The 25684-nt window shown below is 40.1% G+C and overlaps 1 protein-coding gene across 4 annotated transcripts in view; it reads right to left on the reverse strand.

Annotated features, from left to right (window-relative positions):
* Positions 1 to 15232, reverse strand: part of BCKDHB (branched chain keto acid dehydrogenase E1 subunit beta) — a 112040-nt gene extending 96808 nt beyond the window's left edge. For 3 of the 4 annotated variants that reach the window (XM_031610910.2, XM_090136097.1, XM_090136096.1), the window contains exons 1-3: positions 15036 to 15231; positions 13043 to 13120; positions 10754 to 10822 (exon numbers count right to left, since the gene is read on the reverse strand). In XM_031610910.2, coding sequence (XP_031466770.2) covers positions 10754 to 10822; positions 13043 to 13120; positions 15036 to 15192 — 304 coding nt within the window. In that variant the 5' untranslated portion in view covers positions 15193 to 15231. Of the gene's footprint in view, positions 1 to 10753; positions 10823 to 13042; positions 13121 to 15035 lie in introns of all 4 variants that reach the window. The other variant, XM_090136095.1, reaches the window with a different exon arrangement.
* Between the last annotated feature and the right edge of the window lie 10452 nt (positions 15233 to 25684).

Genomic DNA, 25684 nt, shown 5'->3' on the forward strand with positions numbered 1-25684 from the left:
CTTCTTTCACAAGATTCTCTGAAAAGATTCAATTAGGAAATAAATAAATAAATAAATCTATACTTCTGAAGCACTGATCACCAGAGTGTTGCCCAAAGGAAAGGACACCTATCCTGACAGGTAGCTGTGAAGAACAGGAATTCCTCACAGGTTTATCCAGATTTATTTTGTTCCATTCAGAAGAGTAGTTCAGGTAAACTGGAAATTATAAGAAGAAAAAATACCCTTTCAGCTGCTAAGTCTTCCCCGATTACTATTTCTGAGGCATTCATACATATAAACAGACCTGAATATGTGAAGTAGCAACAGCTCAAAGCATTCTCAGCATGATGCTCCCTTGCTCAATGCAGTACATCTTATTCCCAAGTGCTCCATACGCTCAAATTGTACTTCTACCTCTCCCCTAATCGTCCCTTGGGAGAAAAGAGTGTTTATTCATTTTCTATTTAGTCATCATTCTCAAAGAACCTCAACAATATCAGAGTCAGGAGAACTACTGGAGCACAAAAAAAGACATTAACATGGATGAAGAGCAACCCTCTCCATGACCTTATTCTTATAAACTAATACAATTCTTAAATTCTTATAATCTATGCAGTTAGTGAGTTGCAGGTGTGAAAAGAAAGTATACTTACTTTCTGGTAAAACCTTGAAGTTGTTTCTAACATAAAGTAACATTAAGCATTTACTTAACTGCCAGGCTTGTGGCTCTCTGGGTGATGGAAGACCCAAGAAATTTGTTATTTACAGCTCCACCTACTAAAAGAACATAAGTTAAACTTAGTTTTCTTGCCCTCTCCTCCATGCTAGATTTCCTATTATCTATGAAAAACTGGCATCCCCACAAAAGCTAAAGAGTAAAGCATAAATGATAAAATGTGTTACCTAATTTTCTCCCTTTCTCAGCAGGCAAGTGGAAACAGAAGAGGTCAGGAGAGGCTAATACAAAGCTTTTGCAATAACTTGAAATGGCCAGTAAATTTGTATGTCATTTAATCCTTCCATACTAGAAAAGCAGACAAGCAATTGCATAGAAGTTCTCTTCAGGAGCACAGTGACATGTGAAACAGATGCAAAATGGAAAAATAATTATTTAAGGAAAACAATTCACTCTGATGGTAGACAAATGCTCAAACAAGCTGCCCAGAGCAGTTATACAAGCTCCTTCCTTGGACATATTCAAAACTCTCCTGGACAAGACCACAAGCAACCTAAACTGGCTCCTAATGTGAAAATTGATTTGGAGCAAATGACCTTCAAGGTCTCTTCATTCCAGCCCTTATTATTCTGTGATTCATTAACAGCCCCAAGCAGGGCTATGTACTGGATGTCCTAGCATCTTTTCTACAGCTACCCTGCTGATGGGGACATTTCATGACATCAGTAAAACAGTATTTATTCAGCTCCAAGTTATTAGAAAAATATTTTATCAGCAGTTCACATTGAAGCTGCGAATTTACTCAGCAGAATTTCTTTCTGCTGCTGACTATGCAGGTAGCCCACTCAGCGATGAATTCATCCTGATCATCTGGCTCATACACCACATTATACCTCAAACTCAAGAAAAAAGCACTCTGCCTAACCACACCACAGCATTCATGTGTTCCTACAGCAATGATTCATCGCATCCCTTGCCCACCCACCAAAAACTTTTGCTGCACAAGAGGCACACCTGCAGAAAACATAACTGACTATGGAAACTTGGAAAGCTGTATCAGGTGATAGAATATTCACTTGCAAAAACAAGCTCTAAAATCAGCATTCACCAAACACTTACACGTGGGATAACATAACAACTTCGATCAGTTCCACACATTTTCTGACTATGTGCAATGTTACATAGCACTACAAGACATCCAACAGGAAAATGCACAACAGTTAGCACAGCTAAGTATTAGATCATAGCCTCTCTGCTATGAGAGGCTGGGTAGACTATCCGAGTGACAAACTGGGGAAGAAACAGAGGCAGCCTCTCCCACTCATTAGAATCAGTGGTGTAGAAATACTTTATGACAGTCTGAAAGCAAGCTGGCTCTAGTCTATATTGTGAAGCACTTCACTCAACACAACAGCATGAATTTAATGCGCTAAAAAAAAAAAGATAAAATACTGAATTACCAAGAATCTGCAGTAATTAAAAGCACGTATCTCAGATAATGCGAAGTACATGTATAAGAAAAATGAAAAAATTGATCTATATGCAGTGCTCCCATAGAATAGTGAAAAATCCCTGCCAGATTATAAAGACACAGTGTTTCAACAAAGTAACATAAAGGAGACTGTCAGTAATTGCTAGTATGTTATGTCACTCTAGTCACCAGAAGACAATACTGAATTAAGATTAACTTTCTCCTCAAAGTGCTTCTGTTGCAGAAATGGCTCCGATATTTGACCCATTCTATTCAATATCCTTATTGACAATCTGGATGAGGGCATTGAGTCTACCCTCAGTAAGTTTGCAGATGAGAGCAAGTGGGGAGGAAGCACTGATCTGTCTGAGGATAGGAAGGCCCTACATAGAGACCTGGACAGGCTGGATTTCTGGGCTTAGGCTAACGGGATGAAGTTCAACAAGACCAGGTGCCTCATCCTGCACTTTGGCCACAACAACCCTAGGCAACAGTACAGGTTTGGGGCAGAGTGGTTGGAAGATTGTGGAGGAAACGGACCTAGCAGTGTTGGTTGACACTCTGCTAAATATGAGGCAGCAGGTATCCCAGGTAGCCAAGAAGGCCAATAGCATCCTGGCTGGTATCAAAAACAGTGTTTCCACAGAAGAAGGAGATTGTCCTCCTGTACAACTCAAGCACTGTTTCCAGTTTTTGGCCCTTCGCTACAAAAAAGACATCAAGGCCCTGGAGCAGATCCACAGAAGGGTAACAAAGTTGGTGAGCGGTCTGGAGAACAAGTCTTATAAGGAGCAGCTGAGGGAACTAGAATTGTTGAGTATGGAGAAAAGGAGGCGCAGGGTAGACCTTACTGCCTCTACAACTACCTGAAAGGAGGATCTGGAAGGTGGGAGTCAGCCTCTTCTCCCATGTATCTAGCAATAGGACTAGAGGGAGTAGCCTCAAGTTGCACAAGCAGAGATTCAACTTGGATGTTAGGAAAAATTTCTTCTCTGAAAGAGTTGTCAGGTACTGGAATGGACTACCAAGGGAGGTCATGGAGTCACCATCCCTGGAGGCATTCAAGAAACATTCAGATGCTGTACTAAGGGACAAGGTTTAGTGGGAAAATATTGGTGGTAGGTGGACAGTTAGACTGGATGATCTTGGAGGTCTTTTCCAACCTTGGTGATTCTATGACTTGAGCAGTTTGACCCTTCTAACAAATTATTCCCATGGAAACTCAATGTTGTATCCCTGTTATAAAGTCTGCAACATCATCTTAAACTGAAGTGGTGATAATTATCACATTCTCATCACCAACTTCAGAGGTAGAAAAAATAGTGGACGTGCTAAATTAGTCCCACACAATGAATACAAATGAAACAGAGCAGGCTGATCATAGGGCTAGCCAAGGCAATTGAGAATGTTTTAATTCCATTTAAGGAATAGAAAAGGTTTGAGGACTGACATCAAAGACTCCAAGGATTCTATGATCCTATGATTCTAAGTTCCATATTACAGCGTAAGTCCTTTATTTCTCCTCAAACAGATTTACAATCTATAAGAAGAAACAATTAAAACCAGTAAGTTCCAAACAAAATATGCATTGCTTTCAAAACAGACACACTAAAAACAAAGTAAAAACAAAGGCATTGACTTTTTTATGTCAATATCCCATTGATACAGTTTGCAGAAGTAGATACTATGCTATTATCAGATTCTCAAATAGCTCTGTTTTTCTAGCTCTAAATCCTAAGAAAAGAATTGGCTATTAAGATGAAAATGAACAAAATGTACAATTGTGTAATGAACAAGGAACACGTTCTCCAGATGTTCCTATTCAAAGGCATTTTATAAATCAGAACAAAATCACAGTCTTGCCAGACTGCTCTGGAAGAACCAGGCAAAAAAAAAACAAAAAAAAACAAAACAAAAAAAAAAAAAAAAAAAAAAACACCCTGCAGAATTATCTGCTTAAGTCTATTCACAAAGATACAAGGATAACCAAACTCCAGGCTTCTTAAATTTTACCCCATCTAAATACACACACCACTTTCAACTCAATGAAATTTTCCAACCCCAACTTAATTCTGACAAATCAAAAAATACTGAACTACTTCATTCAAGCACATGCACTGTGTGCAAAAGGACAAGCATACCCATAAAAGGGGTAGCAGGGTGCTTCTCCAATAAGCTTGCAGACTACTTCTGAAGCAACGTTTATAAGATAAACCCCTAATCACTCACTTCTCATGCTACTTTAGGATGAATTTTTCTCCTCAGCTTATTGCTATGTTTCATACAGCATGCAAAGGACCCAAGATTATCGATTAAAAAGAACTCAGAAGAAAAAAAAAAAAGGAACATGTCACACCTACTAAAGTAATCCCGAACTAGTAGTAGGCTTGTGGAAGGCACTACAAACCCAGACAGCCTATCCAAAGTATATTCAGCTACTTGGTGACCTTGCAGTGCAATGCTTGGCACCACAAGTGCAGACACAGAACTTCCATTGATGCATCTCTACTCCCTTGGCAGTAAAATGCTTTGAAGTCTCACAATAACTAATTTGACTGAAAAAAAAAATAACAAAAATATTTCTACAACATAAACATTTTAAAGTATTTTATAAATTTTAGAGGAAAATATTTAGAATTAAAAAAAAAAAAAGCCTCTTTATATCTATTTTGAAGCCTAGCTTCAAAAAGTTGTTCTTCTATTTCACAACACTAAAAGCTGTCAGGATGCTCAGCATGTTTTTTTTTGTTGTTGTTGTTTGTTTTTAAGCATATCCAATCCTTAGCCAAGAACTTCAGCAAATACAATAACAACTTGGGGACACCTATATCTCAGCATGTACATTTTCCCCCACAGGCATTTCACTTAAACAGTCTGCCTTCAGTGGTTTTCTGCAGCTTATAAACACGCAAAAAAAACTGCATTTAAGTAAACACTTTTCTCCAAAGTTGACTACCTCAATTTTACAAATGCGGGCATCTCCTGGATAGATAAACAAATCCTCCTGAATTATGTTGCTGGACTATATACAAACCAGTCATTCACTGAGAATGAAGCATTCCCTGAAAACTCACACACAAGCTTACACCTTAGACACAGAATCTGAAAAATAACATTCAGGGATTACAGTGGATCAGGCATTGGAAATAAACATCAGGGCTGCATGACAAGCTAGCATTATGATGAGATATATCAGCAGAAAGCTGTAAGCAATCATGTTTTACTCAGCAAGATCCAAGTAGAGTAATGTACTCAGCTTTGGATGGCCCATGATCTTCAGCTGCAGCAAACAGAGTCCAGAGAAGATCGATCAATAAGAAAGAGCTTTGAAAACATAATCCTGTGCTGGGACAGTGTGCATAGGGAAGCCACAGAATTTCCATATCTGAAGGCTAAGAACAGCCTTGGCAGTTATCTGTCCCAAAACATACCCTGTCCTTCAGAGATCCAAATCTGTAAGGCAGGCAGAAAGTAGAGCAAAACAAATATGGAAGTGATAAATAAAATCATTTTTAAAGCATCCAGCTGATTGCGAATGATGTGGCTAGGTCATCCTCACATAAGGATGTTATTTTCTTGCTCTGTGGTTTCATATGCAGTTAAATCACTTGCTTTTTGATGTGATTGAAATTTTCCACAGGGAGAAATCTTTAATTCAACTCCCCCTGCACCCATGGGGTTCTATACAAGCGTTATTTCTTCAGTGATTTTCCAGCTTGCAAAAAAATATCCTGTATCCTGGACTGAACAGATTCTGATTTTTATTCACAATCTTTTTCCTCATCCACATCACACTCTGGTGTGGCACACTGGGTCTGTGCATCCCAGGGTACAGTTGGCCCCTCTGCTGCCAGGACACACTGCTGGCTCAGATGCAGCTTCCCATCAGCCAGAGCCCCCAGATTCCTTTCCAGAGGGCTGGAATCATAGCATATCACCATATCTCCCCATAAATATTTTGGGGAGAACTTTAACCTTCTAATACTTGCATAAAACATAACTTCACCAAAACAAGGTATCCAGATACATACATACAGATAAGTGCATCTCTGTGAAAGGCATCTGCATGTAAGTGACAAGACCTATGAACAGCTATGGTCTTGAAAATCTATATATATACACATCTACTAGGGATGCAAATTAATTTTTGTGATAATGAACTGTTTTGTTTTTTTCTTTTTTCAAGAAGTTGGAATTTTGAATACTGTATTTCAATTCTTTCATTTCAAAAAGTGTATGCGTGTTTAGTTTCTACTATCCACAAAAAAACTCAGTCCAGGATGTGCAAAATTCACTGCATGTAAACCAAAGAATTTCTGTCTCCCCAGGGCATTGTTTTAGAGAAAGAGCTGACAAGTCAACTCTACTTCTTCTGAAGACCTCTGAGTAAGGACTGATCCTACACTGATAGATGCCTGACACTGCAGTAAGCACAGATCAGACCCTCCTTTCAAGCACAGACCAGAATGGCCCATTACTACACAGTGGCACTTCTGGACCAGGAAGTCCTCAAGACATAAGTGTTTGGAGGATGGCAGAGAGAAAATTCAAGAAATTATATATACATACTTCACTTACTCTGGTTATACAAGCTTCCCAACATATTCATTTTTGGCCACAGTGCCTAGGTGGACCTTTTTTTTGGGAGTGACCCACTTAGACTGTTTTAACATTTTTATGAGCAGCCTGTCCCTATTCTCTATTTCTCTCTATATATTCTCTGTATCTCTCTCTCTCTCTGCTTTATGTCCCTAGTCTCTATTTCTGACATTCCTGTTTCTCAGTCTTTACTTCTGACCACCTTCTCCTCTTTTATCTAAGCCTGTTTCCCACCTCCTCCTTTCTTTAACTACTGTCACCTGATTCCTGCCTCTGATCTGTTCTATATTTTTGTAACATCGAATGAGTAGGGGAAAAGATGTCAGGGGGAAGTTCTTTACAGAGAGAGTGGTGAGATGCTGGAACAGGCTGCCCAGAGAGCTTGTGGATGCCCCATTCCTGGAGGTGTTCAAGGCCAGGTTGGATGGGGCCCTGAGCAGCCTGGTCTAGTATTAAATGAGGAGGTTGGTGGCCCTGCCTGTGGTGAAGTTGGAGTTTCACGATCCTTGAGGTTCATTCTAACCCGGGCCATTCTATGATTCTGCAAGAGTTAATGCTAATTATTCCATGCTACAATTTTATTTCACACTCCAAGCAGAGAAACCAGCCACAGTTATCTACACTCCAACATCCTTTTAAATCCATCCATAGGCTTGAAGACAAATGCATACAAATACTTTAGCCAGTTATCATTTTCTCCAAAGTCTTAAATAATATGTATCCCTTAAAAAAAAAAAAAAAAAGGTTTACACAGACTACCTAGGCTACAAAGATAAAGTAGGCAAAAGAACCAGATACAAAATATTTGGTCTCCAGAGCAAAGATGTAAACAAGGAACAAGAAACCTGTCCAAGATAGCAGGAGTATGGAGCAGCAGGTATTTGTTCCTTTTTCAATAGAGATATTCTGCAGGTTAGAATATGCAACCTCTGCAAAATGGTGACCTGGCAGGAGGTAATGAGGAAGGAGAGAAGTAGTAAGATAAGAGTAATACCATCCAGTGTGTAAGACCTAAGGGAAAGGCAAAAAGAAAAAAAAAAACCCAAGACTTCTTGTTCCCTTATTTGAAAGGAACTTTCCATATAAAAATAAAGTAATAATAATCGGGAATCTACATGTTTTCAGGAAGGAGGATTATACAGCAACTGACTTCTAAGCATTCAGTTAATGCAGAAATTACTAATATCCGTGGAAGAATGATGATTTGCTAAGGCTGAATCCAGCTTTGACGCCACTACCTCAGACGTTAACAGAAGAGGCACAGGAAGAAACATGATATCCTAGGTACAGCTGTCATAGAAAAGAAACTTCTACATATTGACATGCTTATATACAATTCCTCGATTAAACAATTTCAAAACAAACTCACCCAATCAACAACTAAGACTTATTTTTTTTTATAAAGTCTAAAAGCTGGGCTTCTGCCTATTAGTGTTTTAATAAAAACCACAGGGCTTAAGAAGCTTTTCTGGAAAAAAAGAGAAGTTTCAGATTTGATTATAATTTATTCTAAAAGTATTTTTTTTCTCCTCACCACCTCTCCAGGGAGACTTCAGTAACAGTACAGATAGCAACCCCAATCTGCATAGAGTTACTGCTGAATATTAATGCACTGAGTTCTCACTGCTATAATATTAGACAATTAGATCTCAATCTCTTCAATATGCTTTAAAAGGAAGATAATATGTAGCAAAATAATTACTTACAGGCATAGACTGCCACCTAGTGATTTTGATTAGCTACTAAATTGGAAAACTCCAGTTCTAGAATGGGGGGAAGGGGAGGAATCAATTTCATCAAATTTTATATCAACATAATGTGCTACTTGCCTTCCCTATTATTATGCTAATGATTATTGCAGGAGTGAAGGGTGGAAAGAAAGGCCAGAAAGTATGTAATCTTTATAGTACAAGCAAGATCAATGAGACTGGTTGCCTGCTCATCAGCTCTTCTGGAATTCCTCCTTATTGAAAATAGACTATATACAGCCCCTGCATAAGACAAGTGCTGCAACTGGAACTTATCTCATGTCTCAGGCAATACTGATCTAAGACAGATACATCCTAGTTGAAATTTTGGATTCCTTCAATTTTTGTGCTTTCAGGTTTTCCTAGTTCTCCTAAACACTGTAAAACCTTCAGTTTGTCATGAGGTTCTTCTCTATTTTCACTCAAGCTACTGCATGTTTTCTATGTCATTGTTAGTGAAGAAACCAAAAGTTACTTGGTCAGCTTGCCTGCCTTACAAAGCCAAATTATCATTTTATGGACAACTCCTTCATATTTCTCTTTCTCTCCATATGTGTAGATCAGATATTGTCACCATGTACTTACAGGTACCTCACCAACAGCATAATTATAAAAACTCTTATTTTTCCTGTCAGGTCTTCTCTACTACCACCTTCCATCTCAATCACTATCAACATCTTCAGTTCACTTTTCAACAATACCTAAATCTTAGAATTTGCAAAACAGAAAGGGAACTTGAGATCTTCCTGTAATATAAGAAAATAAGAGATTGTATTTCTTTTAAGGCATGAACGCATCAGAAAAGCTTTTTGAATTTCTCTCTTTCAGCTAACATCCTTTCCAGTCAAAACAACCCTTGCAGTGGTCAGAACTGGCTTGAAGAGTCAGTTTCCCACCTTGCCAATTTGGTTTCACCAGCACTTTATGTATCCACTTATTTTAATCACAAGAAATATGAGCTTAGTTTTCCCTCAAAAATCTATCATCTTTTTCACTAGAAAAAGGTCAGAATCAATACTAACTTTCACTGGCCTTAGTGAATATATTAACATAAGTACTGCTACAATTTCTCACCCATCTTCCCCCTCAAGCTTTAAAGGAGTTCCACTCAAATATTCCCGTTCCTTCCTCAAAATATTCACTAAAAATTTTCATTGCACACTCATAAAATAAATTAAATTCTAGCTAAGTTGCCAGTATATTGAGACTGTTGTCACACCAACCAAATTACTTTATAGACATTCCCTGCATTACCTCAGCAGCACCCATCTCTACAGCATCCCTGCACCCTACAAAAACTGTGAAGATGGCACTTATTTTCTTTCAGACTATTCATTGTAACAAAGTCTACACCTTTATCTCCACTGATGTGAAGCTATAGAAGATCACACCACAGAAAGAGCAGAATTCAGTTTCTTCTTAAATGAACATAAAGATTAACTTAAACCACAGATAATGCAAGAAATTATTGAAAACTCCTGCAAGTTTTTAAAATTCAGATGGATTACACAACCTTTGAAGGTTTCTTCCAATTCAATTTTTTTTTTCTAGGAAGTTCCTTATTTTAAATTCACTTAAAAAAATTAAGGTGGTCTTTTAAATTAAAAGATCCTGTAAGTAACTACATTTTTCTTCCCCTGAACCCACCTCAACTGTCTGGGATAATTAAGTATGTCACACTTTTCATATGTTTTTGCATATTATTTTTCCCTATCTAGACGGCAATGTCATTATTTCTCTGAATGCCTGCACACAAATCTCCCAAACAAGTAAACCAGTTGCACTCCAGATGAAGAACAAGCATAGCTATAAAATTTCTATGTTGTGTTTTCTTTCTATATTTCCAGGACATGTTAGAAAATATTATATTTAACGAAGTACTAAAACCTATTTCAAGTTAAGTCCTTTCCAGTTTGTGGCAGATAAGAACAGAAAGCATCACTATGTGTCGTTGATAAGAGGCTTTAATTTGATGACAAATAAAATGGGACCCAAATGATGAACATTTAGTCCAAGTATAGTTAAAAGTGAAGTTATATTGATAAAGTTATTCGAAGAAACAGAAGGCAACTGAAATGTCAGCATATTCAGTAACTTCGAAAGCTTACACTGATAGCATACTCAAAACTTCTATTTTCAAAGACAAATAGAATTCAAAAAGCACTGCAGTTATAAGATTTCTCTCCTACATATTCTTGTCTTCTCCCACAAACCATATGGGGTAGGAAAAAACAAATGTTAATAGAAAGGTAACACCAGATGTAAACAGTGGCTTACCATACTTGTCTCTCAAACCAACTGTACACCTGAAGACTCCACCAAAGGCCACATCTTCACCAAATATTACTAAAAAAAAGTAAAGGAAGGTTAATGTAATCCCAGTGCATCTGATTTTTCCATGAACGCTTCAGCAATTTTTCTGTTAAGCACTTAACACTTCATTCTAGTTCAAGATTTATCTAGATGTCTAAGTGCTTCCTTTACACGCCTAACTACTACTAGAAGATGCATGGCTAACAAAGAATCAGTAAAGTAACACATCTATGCCCTGAAACAGTACTAATCTAACTGATTCAGTTATGGCTTCATTAGGCCATTTATTTTTCTGAAGTATTCTATAACATCAAGACATCAAAACAAATAAGAACAATTCCAATAAACAATTATGAAAAAGTTACTGAAGTTGTACGTTGTGCTTCAACTCACTCATTTTTCATTCACAGATTCCAGTATATTTAGTGTTTTGAAAAGTGTCAAATTGAAGTGTTCTACAAAATAATAATCTAATGTGAAATTTAAAGCCTTCTCCAAACGTCCTCACCAGATCCCTCAAGAGCCTCTTCAAAGGAAATCCTATACAGAAAAGATGGCAATCTAATAGCCAGGACAACTATAAGTATTCAACACTACTGTTCTCATAGAGCACCTGGACAATTAAAGTCTTTTCCTCCCCAAAGTAATTATCTTTAGCGGATTTAGGGCTAAATTTTCATCTGATCTTTTCTTTTGACTTATCAAATGCTGAAGTTTGACTTTTGTTAAAACAGTTTTTTTTTTTTAATCAGTTAAAATAGAGATTGGAAAAAAGTTATGCCATCATAGTGTTCATGACAGAAATAGATCCTCAAATCATTGCTCCAATTCATTTTTATTAGTTTGCTTTTTTTTTTTTTTTTAATGTATTAAAAACTTTGTAGTGTTTTCCTACTACCATGTGACTACACACTTTGGAATCATCTGGTATTAAGATGAAGAAGACAGCCCCATTTGACAATCTGTCAGCAAGCTTCCATGAACTTACTCATTCTCCTCATCCTCTGAAATGCTTTCCTGGCCAGATTCTAGTTCTCATTTACCCAAGCACTATTTAAACAACAGTTGCTCAATTCCCATACAACTGAAAACACATGAAGAATACACTTTCTACTGCAAGAATTACTAATTAATTCATTAAGTAGAGCAATACTGACAACACACAGATCTGGATTGCAGAATTCCAGTATAGTCTGACAAAGGGTTTTACACAGATACAGCCCTGCAAGCTGAGGAACAAGACTAGAACATTAGAGCAAGTAAAAGGCTGAAGACCACATACATGTTTAGGTTCCTCATAGAATTACGTTGTACTTGCTTTTATATTATTGATACTGCAGAAATATCACTAAAACCTGCTCTTGTTGTCTAAGTCAAGCTTATTAAAGCTGATTGTAACACAGAGTTTTCCAGAACATGGAATTTATCCTGACAGATTAGACAATTAGTCAGACTTAAAACTAAGCACTGCTTTAAACAGTGCCAGAAAGAGTTACTAATGCATTAAGTGGAAAAAACCAAACTTACACAACAGGATCATACAGCTTTTCCAGCTGTGTTCATCCACTAAAAAAAAAATAACATTTTGAATATCTGGCCTTCATCACACCTTTGTTGATGACAGAAGCAACACATTTCCTGTTATCTCCATGAATTAAGTCGTTTTGTGCAAAATAAAGTTAAGATAATTCATTTTTAACTGAACTGTGTTGAACTAGTTTCTTCAAAGCTATCAGTTATCCAGACTGCAAAAGACTGGAGAAATCTTACATTGTGTATGTACAGTGATGACCCAAAATCAGTAAATCTGAAAAGGAGTACGAGAGAACAGAGAAGGACAGAGAGGAGAATGACAGAGCAAGGAACACGCAGTCTTTCAAAAGTACCACTTTTTGAGTATGGAGAGTTGAGTGAACTAAAAGTGAGGCAAAAAAAAAATCCTCCTTTACTTTTTTCTGGAACTTAGGCCACCCTAAAATAGCAGAAATGTATTAATAAACATATATTTCTGTCCCAACTTTCAATCAAAATGCAACAAGCTGATAGAGAAGACAACTACAGCTTAGAATACATAATCCATTAATATTCCATTTATGTTTTAAATCCCAGCGCATTTTTTAAGCCTAGTTCAATATCAAAATGTAGAAATAGCATACTACAAAGCTTGAAGGCAATGAGAAATGAATTCGCTACTGTGCACACATACAAAATACAATTGATGGAAAGCAAAACATGCTTACAAGTACAGCATACCTGCAGTCGGATCTTTGGCTAAAGCATTATCCAAGGCACTTGTTATGGACTGGAAGAGATTCATCTTCTGAGTTTGCCCTGTGAGAATGGGATTATTTTGATATTTAACTCAGTTCAAAATATGCAATACATTTGAAAACACGATTGCAAAACATTACTAAAAGAGTAGTCAATAGTCATAAAAACAATCCCCATTAGGAATGCCTCAAAGACTCATTTATTGAGCAAACTTAAATTTATGGGATAGATGGGACCAAGTACAGCATACTTGGCAATCCCAAGGACTATAACTCTACTCAGTATGGTTGTGGCTGCAAACGCAGATTTGCAAAGCTTATTCAGATACTAGGAACAAAAGTTAATTCAATTTTTCAAAGGAAAAAGAACCCATAGTCAAGCATTATTATCTTGAGGACAGGGATACCTTCTTTCTGCTGAGGTCTACCAGATCTCAGCAAGTTTCCTTTATCATGTCTCAATTATTACATTTTAACCTCTTTCCTTCACTATTTACAGACATCTGCTGCCATCAGAAGTGTCATATGCCTCCTGCCTGCACTCTGGGGGCAATTAGAAAGCGTTAGAAGCATTAAACAAAAAAAAAGGGGGGGAAGTTAGATATGGAACAGCTAGACTTAAAAAGGGATTTAAGTATTAAGATCTAATGCAGGTCCCTTTCTGCACTGCAAGGAAAGAAGTGGCAGAAAATAAAATAAGTGTCATACGTGAAAACAGGAATAAGAGTAACCAAAAGAACTGGCTTCTGTTTACAGTATCTCTCAACAATCACTCAGCCAATTATCCCTTGGTAATCATGATTCGAGTCGTAGCAGAGCTAGGGAGCTGTGTTCCTATGCTTTTTCGTGCTCAATAGCTTTTCTTGTTATAGTTTACAGAAACCCTTTCAGAGGAAGCTGTAAGAAACCATCATGGAACCATTCAAATTGTATTAAAGCTATAAACAATCAACATTTGCAAAGTGGAAGTTGGGGAAGCTGTTTCTCCTTTCCCAGTCACGCACACAAGGTTATCCTTTCAGCAGGACACATTCATTTCAGTATTTACTGTAAGGAAATGCCTATTCCTCCAGCAATTGTCAGATTGCTAGCACTGACAGTTCCAACCTGCTGCTCCCGCTTCTAGCAGCAAAAGGCTGTTACAGAAGCAGGAGAATAGAAAGTAATTGTGCCCTTCAGGTGTGAACTGTGAAGCTAGGATTAATATCAAGACCAGATCAGTACTGTGATTTATTTTCTTTCATTATTTCTCACAGAACTCCAAGGGTTTTTTGCTTGCTTTGTTTAAGTCAGGGACCTAGCTTTCCTCTTAGCATTAGGGCTGACTGCCCAAAAGGGCTTCTTTGCTGTGCCTTCCAGCAGAGCCGGGCAGCACACAGACATTGCTCTGGGACACTGCACGCCTGTGCCTCCTCGAAGCACATGGGAACGGCTGAGAGCTGTCCTAGACTTAACTACAAAGTCAGAACACCTCATAGAACATCCTGATTTGGAAGAGCCCCACGGGAATCGAGTCCAACACCCCGCTCCACGCAGCACCATCCAAAATTCAAGCCCTATGTCTGAAAGCGGTACCCAAACGCTCCTCGAACTCCAGCAGCTCAGGGCCGCGCCCACAGCCCTGTGCAGCCGGCTCCATGCCCACCGCCCTCTGGCGCAGCACCCGTCCCTAACCCCAGCTGCCCTCCCCTGACAGCTCCACGCCGTTCCCTCGGGCCCTGTCGCTGTCACACAGAGCAGAGCTCAGCGCTGCCCTCCGCTCCCTGTGAGGAGCTGCAGCCGCCATCGGGCCTCCCCTCAGCTCCCCTGCTTGCGCTGAGCAAACACAGGGACCTCAGCCACGCGGCCGGGCCAAGGCCGAGCCACCCGGGACTGCGGCGGCCCCGCCCGCCCTTCCCCTCCACCGCAGAGAGGCGGCGGGGGCGGGACCGACAGCAGAGCCCTGCCCGCAGGGAGGACCCCGGCCCCGCTCTCACCGTAGGCGCTGGGTGCCGGGTCCGGCTCGAAAGCGAAGTGCGCAGCGGCCCGGCGGGGCGCGGCCGGCAGGGGGGTCGGGCGGCTCCGGAGCGCTCCGCAACATCGCGCTCTGCCCCCAGACCGGCGTAGCACCCGCGCCAGCCCCGCCGCCGCCATCGCCGCCGCTATCGGGGGGCGCCGCTGCCGCCGCGCGCTCTAAAGAGGCGGGGTCCCGGGTGGGCGCCCTCATTGGCCAGCGACGGCGGGGGGCAGACCAATCAGAGGACGCTCCGCGGTGGGTGGGGAGGGTTGAGAGGGGAGTGAGGAGGGGGTGAAGTGTTTATACGCGGAGGCACGCGGGACGGAGGGGCCTGAGGGGCGGGGCCATGGCGGGAGGGGCGGGGTCACGACGGGAGGGGCGGGGTCACGACGGGAGGGGCGGGGCGGGGCCGTGATGGAGGCGCAGGGCCATGAAGAGGGGCGGGGCCATGACGGGGGCGGGGCAGGGCTGTGACGCAGCGCGTCGTGCGCCTTAGCGGGCGGGCGGCGGTCGCTGTGGGTGAGACCCTGGTGTTGTGAGGTGGGTGGTGTGTCAGTGCATCTCAGTGAGAAATATAATAAACAAGAGGAAAAATAAGAGCATTGGGGTTGCACTGGGAAAGTGAAATGTCTGAAAAAGTATAAGACATAAAAGATAGAACAACCGAAGGTATATATAAGCTTTTACCCGTATGCCTGATAATGGGATAGGTAATTCTAGTCCGGTTTATTATACAGATAATTGTTTACTTCAGAAAATAGCGTATTCTAGTAGGAAGAATTTTACCTATATTTGCACACTGCAACACTTGCAAATGGAGAACAGTGCATAAAAGCACTACAAGGAGTCATCTGTTAATATGCCATTGCTGGACCTGCAAATTGCTAAGTTCAAACCATGAGCCGTAACGATCATTATGTCTACATGCAGTGGTGGATAACACATAGCCTTGGTTAGATATCCCAGGAGATGCCTGCATTTTCACCACTGGCTGATACAGGATGCTCCTTGCTGCTTCACAGAATCACAGAATCACAGAATGGCCAGGGGTGGAAGGGACCTCAAGGATCATGAATCTCCAACCCCCTGCCACAGGCAGGGCCACCAACCTTCCCACCTAATACTAGACCAGGCTGCCCAGGGCCCCATCCAACCTGGCCTTGAACACCTCTAGGAACAGGGCATCCACAGCCTCTCTGGGCAGCCTGTTCCAGCACCTCACCACTCTCTCTGTAAAGAATTTCAGTGGCTGTTGTCTCCCACAGCTGCTGTACACGGAATTTGAAAAGGAATGCAGCCCCGTGTTTTACAGAGGAAGTTCTGGCATCTCTCATGGAAGGACGCAAAGAGGAAATACCTGCAGCAGGACCTGTTACCTGCATGAAAGAGAAAGTAGTGCCTGCAGATGAGGCTTGCTACCTGAAGTATTACTGCCTTTTGAGTGCAAAGGATAGTTTGTACTCACATGGCCTCGGAAAGTTATGCTGGACTGAAAATAGAAATGGACAATCAAAGGGGTTTATCCAAATCTACTTTGACTGACCAGTATGTTAGTGGAGATAAGTCCCAGCACTCATGACTTTCAGCTCTGATAGGATAATAAGATCCACATCATTTCTGATATATTCCAGCAACTTCGATCATGTTTTGAAGACAGCTCTCTTAATTGCAAGTCATTCACTCACGTCAGGCCACTTCTGCTAAATGTATACACCAGACTTTAAGAAATCAGCTTCACTCTCCTTGATATTACTTAAGATCTACATTAATCTAATTGTGAACTAATTGCAAGTATTGGACTCCTACATGAGCATATGGCCCCAGACTGTTATTCTACTACAAAATCTCCCAAATTTGGACATAGCCTGTAGCTGAACCTTAGACTCCTTATGAGCTTCCTACATCACCCAGTATATATTGCTTTGTTTACACTGTGCCTCTGTAGATGGTGCAAGAGAAATCCAGGATTTCTCTTACATTCCTTTGATCATAGTTTCACTGTTTTTATCTTGTAAAGTCTTTCATGCTATGGTCTTGCTGTAAGTTTTTCTCACTGCTTTGTGGGTCATAGAAGGAATTTTGTAACATGTTTTCCACCCCAGTGAACTGATCCACCCCCTCTTACAGGAGGTGCTGGTGAGCATTTCTGTCACCCTATTGCTATGTCCTGGCAACACTGCTGTTCTCTCGTTTCCTTTGCTGTTTTCTCCCTTCCTCCTACCCTAATTATAATCGGCAATTCCATTTTTAAATGACAAGAGTATTTCCTAATGTTAAGTGAAGCAATACTAGAAACAACAGGGGCTACCTGCAGAGATATTATTCAATGTTTTTCCTTATAAGAGACTGTAGAGTTTCATAATTATCAGAGGAGAATCCCACACTCCTTGTTTAGTTCAATCAGTTTAGATGGTTTGGAAAATGCTACTGTGGCTCAGTCTAGAAGTACCTGCATAGGAAAATGATTTCTAGTAGTTGACACCTTCTAATTCTAGTATACACACACACACACACACACAAAAGAAAGAAAATGAAGTTCAATTTGTATGAAAAATGAAGAGAACATTTTTATCTCAAGGATAATTAAATGTAGGAACAGTTTACCAGAGAACATGTTAGACTGTCATCGCTTCTGTTCTTCAAATAAAACTGAGATTTCTTTGTAGAAGACATGCAGTAGATCTTGCTGAACATATATAGACATACTAGAATGCCTCTTTGATATTTTTGATTATATGCAACCACATATTGGCCAGTTCATGCACCTGCTTATAATATGTTTTGTTGGAGTTAAAAAGGAGAGAATAAGAGAATGTGATGGATCCACTTGTGCCTGGAATCCACTGAGCCAAAGCTTCCCTGTTTCCCCCTTGTCATTCCCATGCACAATTCCCATGTCTGTTTAAATGTGCTGCCTTTATGGAGCATTTTGTCTTCCATGGATATCTTAACTTAGTTCTGCATTTATTGCTGTAGTTAAGACTAATTGCTTATTTCATTCAGACCACTAGCATTCATTTTGGTTTAAATAAAAATAGTAAACTTTATATCATCAACGTATAAAGGTAAGAGAGTGTTACAAAAATGGAATAGAAAGGGAAATCCACAGCCCATGAATTGTCTTTTGTCAGCAGACAAAAGTTGGCATTAAAAAACAGTAATGTGGTCTGAAGAAGTTTCCTTTGGATCACATGATTTTCCTGCAGTTTTCCTCTGCACTGCTGTCTGCCATCAGCAGGTACTGCACTGGAGATAGCAGTGTACAAAGCAACGTGTTCCACAGGTTTAAATAAATGTTTGAGATTCAGTTCACCTTGTCACAGACTGACCTTGCATTGCTGATTAGAGCAGGAGCTATCAGTTACAAAAATAATCAACTTTACCCCATAATGTTAATAGCAATTTCCGTAAACTGAACGTATAGAATTTGTAGTCCTCTGGAGACATCAGTTTCTGTATATCAGTTACCCACTTCTTCAACCAGTATCAATAGCCAGATAGGCAATACTGCATGAGTCAGTGCAGTATTCAGGCCAACGTTCCATGAGAAGCCAGAAAAGTACTCAGAGTGTGAGCAATCAAAGCTACCCAAGCATAGATCTTACTCTAGGGACGCCTGTGCTACTGGCTTTATGAAGATAAAATCTCATTCAGACAATTCTCCAACATCTAATCTAAATGCCTTTTTTGTTGTTGTTTTTACCTTCTTATGTACCAGTCATTCTTGGTTTGATGAGCTTTGCCATTACATGATGGTCTAGGCATTTTCTTCCTAGGCTGATTTACAGACGTTTGAGGTTTTGGATCACAGACAGATTCCACCATTGTAGTCGTTGTTGTGTAGATGTCTGCACAATGCAGTCACCTGCATGCAAGCACAAAGTTAACTGTGGTACTTATCATTAATTCTTCCCCTTTGCACTCAGTCCATTCCCTTTATCCCATCAAATAAAATAAAACAAAACTAAAAAACTGTAGACTAATTTATTTTTAACATACAAAGAATGTATCTTCCTAAGTGCTCTTTTGACTTGTGCATTTCATGCGGTTCTGAGTAAATCAAAGTTTGATTCAACATTTTTGAGTCAACTGTTGCTGCACAATAATGCTTCCTAATCTTTTTATAAAGATTTTTTTTATGACATATGATAAAATTCTGCTTTGTAACTTAACTTTGTACCTTATGAATGGAATCTCATAGAAGGCACCATGGCCTCAGTGTGAGTCCTTAGGCAGCACAGGCATTTAATTTAGTCTTACCTCTTCACCAACACACAGAGTTCAGAGTACATTAGGCAGCCTGGACCTCAGTGAAAGATTGTGGTAATCCAGGCTTTTATCCATACCCTTGTTCTTTCTTCATATTTAGATTAATTCACTACAGTCTATTAGGAAGAGCAGAACCTGAGAATTGTCTTACTGATTTGTAATTTTTCACTGACACCATTAGGTGGCAGAGAACAATAGTGTTTCTACTTGGTGAAATTTAATACACGTCTTGAAATAAAGATGTGTCAGTCCATTCTCTCCACCTTTTTGTATTGAATTATTTCCCACTGTGAACTGTCAAGAGCTTTGTGTAGTTAGTTATTAAATTACTTACAAACAGATAGCACTGCTTTCATCAAGACTGTTTCAGATTTAATTTCTGTGCAACCCTTTTGTCAAGAGAAAGAAAAAAAAAAAAGAAAAAAAAGAAAAAAAAAAAAAAGACATATTCACCCTAATGGGAGTTCTTCAAAAGTGATCTCTCACTATAACTGCATCTGTACTTCTGTCTCTAATCTAAACCAAATCAAGCTAGACCTGACTGCTGGAGGTAGACCCTAGGCCAGCATAATTCCACCAGGCACTACTGGGAGATGAGAAATGTGATTACTCTTTTGGGAGTCTTGATTCTAAACTGTCTGAAAGGAATATGCTTTTTTCTAGATACAGCTAGGGGATTTTTACACAGCATAGATAGAGCGGGGTTGGTGTGGTGGTGCTAACCAGGCTGACAGATAGATGGGTGGATGTAAAAAGATAGGGAAATTGTATTTCCAGCAGCCCTTGTTTCTCCAAATCTAATGCTGATTCAAGAATTCCAGTGGATGTTGGGGTATGAGGGTAGGTAGCAGGAGTCACAGAACAAGGCACGACTGCTTGATATTTCACTCAGTGATTGTTGCATAGGAGACTAATTCCACTGCTAGTGACTCAGTAGGAGTTAAGGATGAGATTTATCCTTATGTCCTAAAATTCTTCCAGTGTTGCTGATAGGAACAGTGCCACAGATTGTCACATCTGCTTAACTGGAAAATCTCAGTGCAGATTTTCCATGTGTTTATGTTTTAAACTCATTGCCAAAGTAAGAAGCAACAGTTTCAGAAAACATAATATAGCTGCAGTTTGCCATAACAGCTTGTTAAGCTTACACTGGAAAGAAGCAAAAACGTCGGAGTGGTATTTTGTTGACTTATTATTAACTCATCTGATCTGCAGAAAAATTCAGCTCAATGCATTTTTAACTTGACTAAGAGACAATGCAAAGACTGAAACCCATAATTCACAGAACAATGTGTGGTGGCAATGCTCAGAAGGCCTACGGGGTGACTTCTGATACAGGCAATCATGGCCAAGCTAGGAGTTCTTTGTTCCCCCACTTCAGCCAGAGAAAAATGACAGTAAGCACACAAGCTCTTATCTCAGTATTTGTGAGGTGTACAGCACTGTCTGGTTCTTGTGAGGTGTACAGCACAGTCTGGTTTGGTTGGTGCTTAGGATTTTTCATCTTAGTGGCTGAACATCTAGGCAAGATGAGTTTCAGTCACTATGTGTCTGCTCAGGCGGGCTGTAGGCAATCCTGTAGGCAACTTTGTATCCAAACCTCAATAGGTAAAAACTCCAAAGCCAATAATAATGATGATACTATGAGATGACTTTGACAACAGTTTCTATTAATGCGGCATGCATACAATCAGCTTCCATCCGAACAGAAGTACTGCAGGTATCTTAGTCACACGGCCACTGTGGCTGCCAGGGAGAAAAGCAGACCATCTTCAACAACCATTTGCTTTCTTTGCAATTAACTCTCACAGATACAGATTTGGGCATTTGCTAAACAGGATTCGACTCAATTCAGCATGCTACCAGCCTTAGCTTCTGATGGTAGTCTTGCTACTCCAAACAGATTAGCTTTACAGTCAATCCATAAATCATTGCATTCTGTAGATCGTGGATATCCCAGGAAAGATAAGGAAAGATGTAGCTTAGCCCTGGAGGTCACAGGAGAGAAACTGTGTTAGGAGACTGAACTCTGAGCCTATGAAAAACCAAACAAGTGCTTTTTTTTTTTCCTGATGCACTGTAGACAGTTCCCTAGGCAAAAAAAAAAAAAAAAAAAAAAAAAAAAAAAAAAAAAAAAAGAGTCATTAATCAAATATGTTTCTCTGAGGAGATTTTTGTCCAGTGCTGTTATCTCTGAAGGATTGGCTGCTGGAGGACAGGTAGGTCATGCAATTCAATATGCAGTGCAAGCTGCATGCACATCCTGATTTGCCCTTGCAGTCTGCAGCATGCTGTAACCTCTGGCTTCCATTTCACATTAAGTGATCTGTGCTTGGAAATAAAGATGACATTGCCCTGATCTAACAGTGTGTTGGTTACAGTTATTGATTGGGTCTGGGACGGAATGGATCTGCATGGAAAGGGGAAAGGAGGAGCAGCCCCAAAATACAAGCTGATCACTTGCCATGCCTTATGTTTTAAAACTGTGCAGTACAAAATACTTAGATCTCCAGAAAACAATGGTCTTCTCAATGTGAATGATCCCAGAAAGAACAGGTTGCCCCCTCCCTGAAGGCATTCAAGGTCAGGCTGGGTGGGGCCTTGAGCAGCCTGGTCCAGTGGGAAGTGTCCCTGCCTATAGCAGGGGGTTGGAATTAGATGATCTTAAAGGTCCCTTCCAACCCAAACCATTCTATGATTCTGTGATTAGTTGCTAATAACTCAGAATTTGAATTGAAAACTTCATACCCACAAGAACAGAATATTCTGGGTGCCATCCCTCTAGAAATAGAGCATGTAAACAGGTACTAGGTAATTTTCAGATAGGGTTTGATAAATTTGAGGAAGTCATCATATAAAAGATTGATAGCCACAATAAAAGAGCTCAGATTGAGTACTGTAGGAGGACCTTCCTGATCCCTAATCTTAAACCCTAATCTTATTTTCCTAATAATGATACTGTTGACTCATATATATTGACCAGGACAGGTGCAGACAGACACATATTTGCCTCACTTGCTTTTCAAGCCAACTGGATGCCACCCACCTCTGGAATCTGTGTAGCTGGAGTGGCCCAGGGCAGTGCCTGAGTTAGTGAAATCTGTACAAATACATGACTTTCAGATCTACACTGGCTTGCTTTGGCTAACTTGGAATGTGGGTGAGGGAATCCACACCAATCCAGACTGATGTGCCCTCAGAAGGCTGTACAGCACTCACATGTTTGGTGCCTCAGAGGAGTGTGAAAACCGCTTAAGATTGAGATTGCAGAGACCATGAAAGCTGGATGTAGCAGGGTTGGAGGGACTGAGATTCAAAAAGAAAGGTAGTAGCAATGTTTACCAATCCAGGGTATCATGGCCATATGCTGGGGAGCCACGTGTAGCATCCCTCTACTCACTTCTGCTTGCAGGTATGAAGTTCAGTGGCTTATTCTGCAGAGGTCCCTTCCAACATCTACGATTCTGTGATTCTATCAGTCTGATCCACCAATGTTATGTATGAAATGTCACCAGGAAAAAAGAGAGCTCTCCCAGTTGCGCTGAGTTCCCAGACAGTGTTGAACAATGAAGATGATGCCACTGTTACTTTTTCCACAGAAGTACAATCCCTATTTGTGCTGCAATGCACCACATCTACTACATCATCGTGTTCCAGTGCACTGACTGATATTTGTATAGTTGGAAGCAAATACTGGGAGGTATTGGCAAGTGACAGATTATTCCTAATTGCCAGATCCTGGTGGAAAAAGGCTGCCAGATCTTTCACTGCATCTGCATAAACAATAACTTTCTTTTGCAAACTCCCCTCCTGCTGTCCTCACTGCTGTTTCATCCACACTGAATTTCTAACCTGTCCTCCTAGTAAGTATCTGTCTTTGTGTGACTGTGCATGGCTCACACCATTTCCTCAGTGATTGAAATGGGATCTTTCCCACGCTACATGAAACCCAATGTTTTCTTGGCTCCCTGATATTACCTGCTAGCAGAAAGCTGTGACCATACCTTTCTTTAGTGAAGAAGTTCTTATCTTATCTGACATGCACAGTGCTTCATCTTGCAACATTTCTGCTACCCCCAGGCAATGTGTGTGTGTGTGTTTGTGGAAAGGAGGTGAGCAGGAAGAATGACAAGTTGTACTTTCAAAATCAACCTCACCTAGGACAACAGTTGATAACAAGCCCAAGCAAAACTGAACAACAGCCTCACCCTCTCCTGTCCTAGCCCACTGGAAAAGAGTGAGGATTTCAGTTCAATTAGCAAAGATGTCTTCAGTGAAATCTTTTTTGTCATTAAAAAATTTGAGGCCCTTTTGGCCTGTCAGTATTATAGAAACTTATCTCCATGGCTTTTATCCCTGAGTTAGGCTACTTTGTAAGCAGAGCTACAATAGAAAATGTGGCGTATGTTTCCTTGTGTGATTTTAATATAAAATACAGCACCATATTTTTCACATCATCATACCCTATAATAATTGACTCAGGTGCAAAGAAAACAATATTTAAGACTGAGATTGAATGTGACTCATAACTGTTTTCTAGGAAAAGTGAAACGTTAGTTTTAACAAAGCACTTTCATTCCTACAAAAGATCCAACTGAAAAGTCATTGAAGTGTTGACATAGGTAATAAGGATAAAGATATGAAAGTGAGATGTTCCCTGTGACTTTAAAGTCTGATATTATTAAACTAAATAGATTACTATTCTCAGAGAACTGTGGGTCTTCTTATTCCTTTCTGGGAAAGTGAACAACATCACTGAATTATCAGTGATCTGTTGTTTATTGCAAATACAACTTTAGCTGGAAACATAAATCTAGAAACAACTGTTTGAAGAAGATAAAGACTGCAAAGCCAAGCTATGCTAACAGTAAAAGAGATTAAAATTAATATTGCACATGCAGACTGGATCCAGATCACCTCTGCATATATCAAAAGGTGGGATTAATCTCACCTTTAACATCTGAAAGTTAAGCACTGAATCTCAAATGGCCAGGTAGGCTCCACAGCTGTGTCACTAGGCAGAGACAAAGCACCTCAGAGTGTGACTCACCCAACCTAAGACAGGTGTCTCAGACAAGTGAGGCACAAATCCCTCTAAGCATGCTCAGCTTTCTGTACTCCAGAGACTTGCCTGCAAGCTGGATCACACCATAACTAATTGCACATTATTTTTCCCATGGAATCACTGCTTCACTCGGTGCTTCCTAAATCATCTTTTTAATCATCTTGTCTTTTTATCTTCTTCCTGTAACGTGTAGATCTCTTCCTTGTTTTACTGTGTGCTATAGAGCATAGCACAGAACACAGAATTACTCATTTTTGGAGTGACATTTTAAGGTGCTCAGGTGCATCATTCACCACAAAACTTGGTTAATGCCTCTACAGATCTGTCACAAAAAGGGCAGTATGATTACAGCTGCTTTACAAAGGAGTAATAAAGGCAGCAAAGTGAGAGACATCGAAAGTTTTCCTGCATATTGATAGCATGGGGACTGACTTTTCAGTGCTTACAGCACCATATGGCATTTTGGAAGTGTGACACAGATTATTGTGACATCTATTGCTACTATGGAAGCCCACAGACTTCTGCAAATCGCAACCTCCCCTCGTATTTACTACTAGCAAAAGTTAACTCTTCTTTTTTTTTTTTTTTTTTTACCACACAACACTCTCAATAGCAGCATTATGGGACGCTCACCACTCTGAAGTGACAAATAAAGCCAATTACCTTTATGTGGTTGCCCCACTCTGTAAGATGCTATTCATCCCATTTAACTGTAAGAGCACTGTGGCTGCAGACCTGTTGTAATCCAGGTTCTGCACTGTGGATTCTGCAAGGAAAGCAAGAAGAGACTTAACAGCAGATTAGCCTGTTGCTCAGTCAAAACTAATTCCCAGAACACAGGCCATTCTTCGCCCCAAGTAAGGCAGGTACCCCTGAGGCAAAACCATCAAAGTTTGTAATCAAGTCATTAAAAGAGCTTATGATAATATTCAGAAGGAGGATGGAGTAAAGTTTCACTAACAAAATTTACTTTTTCATTCCTGATTTTGCAAGTGTATGTTTCTTCTAGCTGTTTGAAAGGGTCATCATGCAACGTTTTTTAAAAGTCATCAACTAGAAAAGGAGAGGTATTTCTGAGTGAAAACTCCCCCCTTTACCTACTTTATTTGATAGGTTGCCATCAGAACAACCCATGAAGCATGGGGGTAATGTCATCATCTGTGGGCACCAGAGGGGTATGAATGCATATTCTCTGCTGCTGGATTTCATAGCTGGGGAATGCATGTTTCTGATATCAGTTCCAGAAGCTAAGGAAATAGTGACAAACCTTATTCTCCTCAGAGGTTTTTTTTTTT

Source organism: Phasianus colchicus, chromosome 2 (assembly GCF_987193195.1).
Source record: "Phasianus colchicus chromosome 2, bPhaCol1.hap1.1, whole genome shotgun sequence".
Classification (NCBI taxonomy): domain Eukaryota; kingdom Metazoa; phylum Chordata; class Aves; order Galliformes; family Phasianidae; genus Phasianus; species Phasianus colchicus.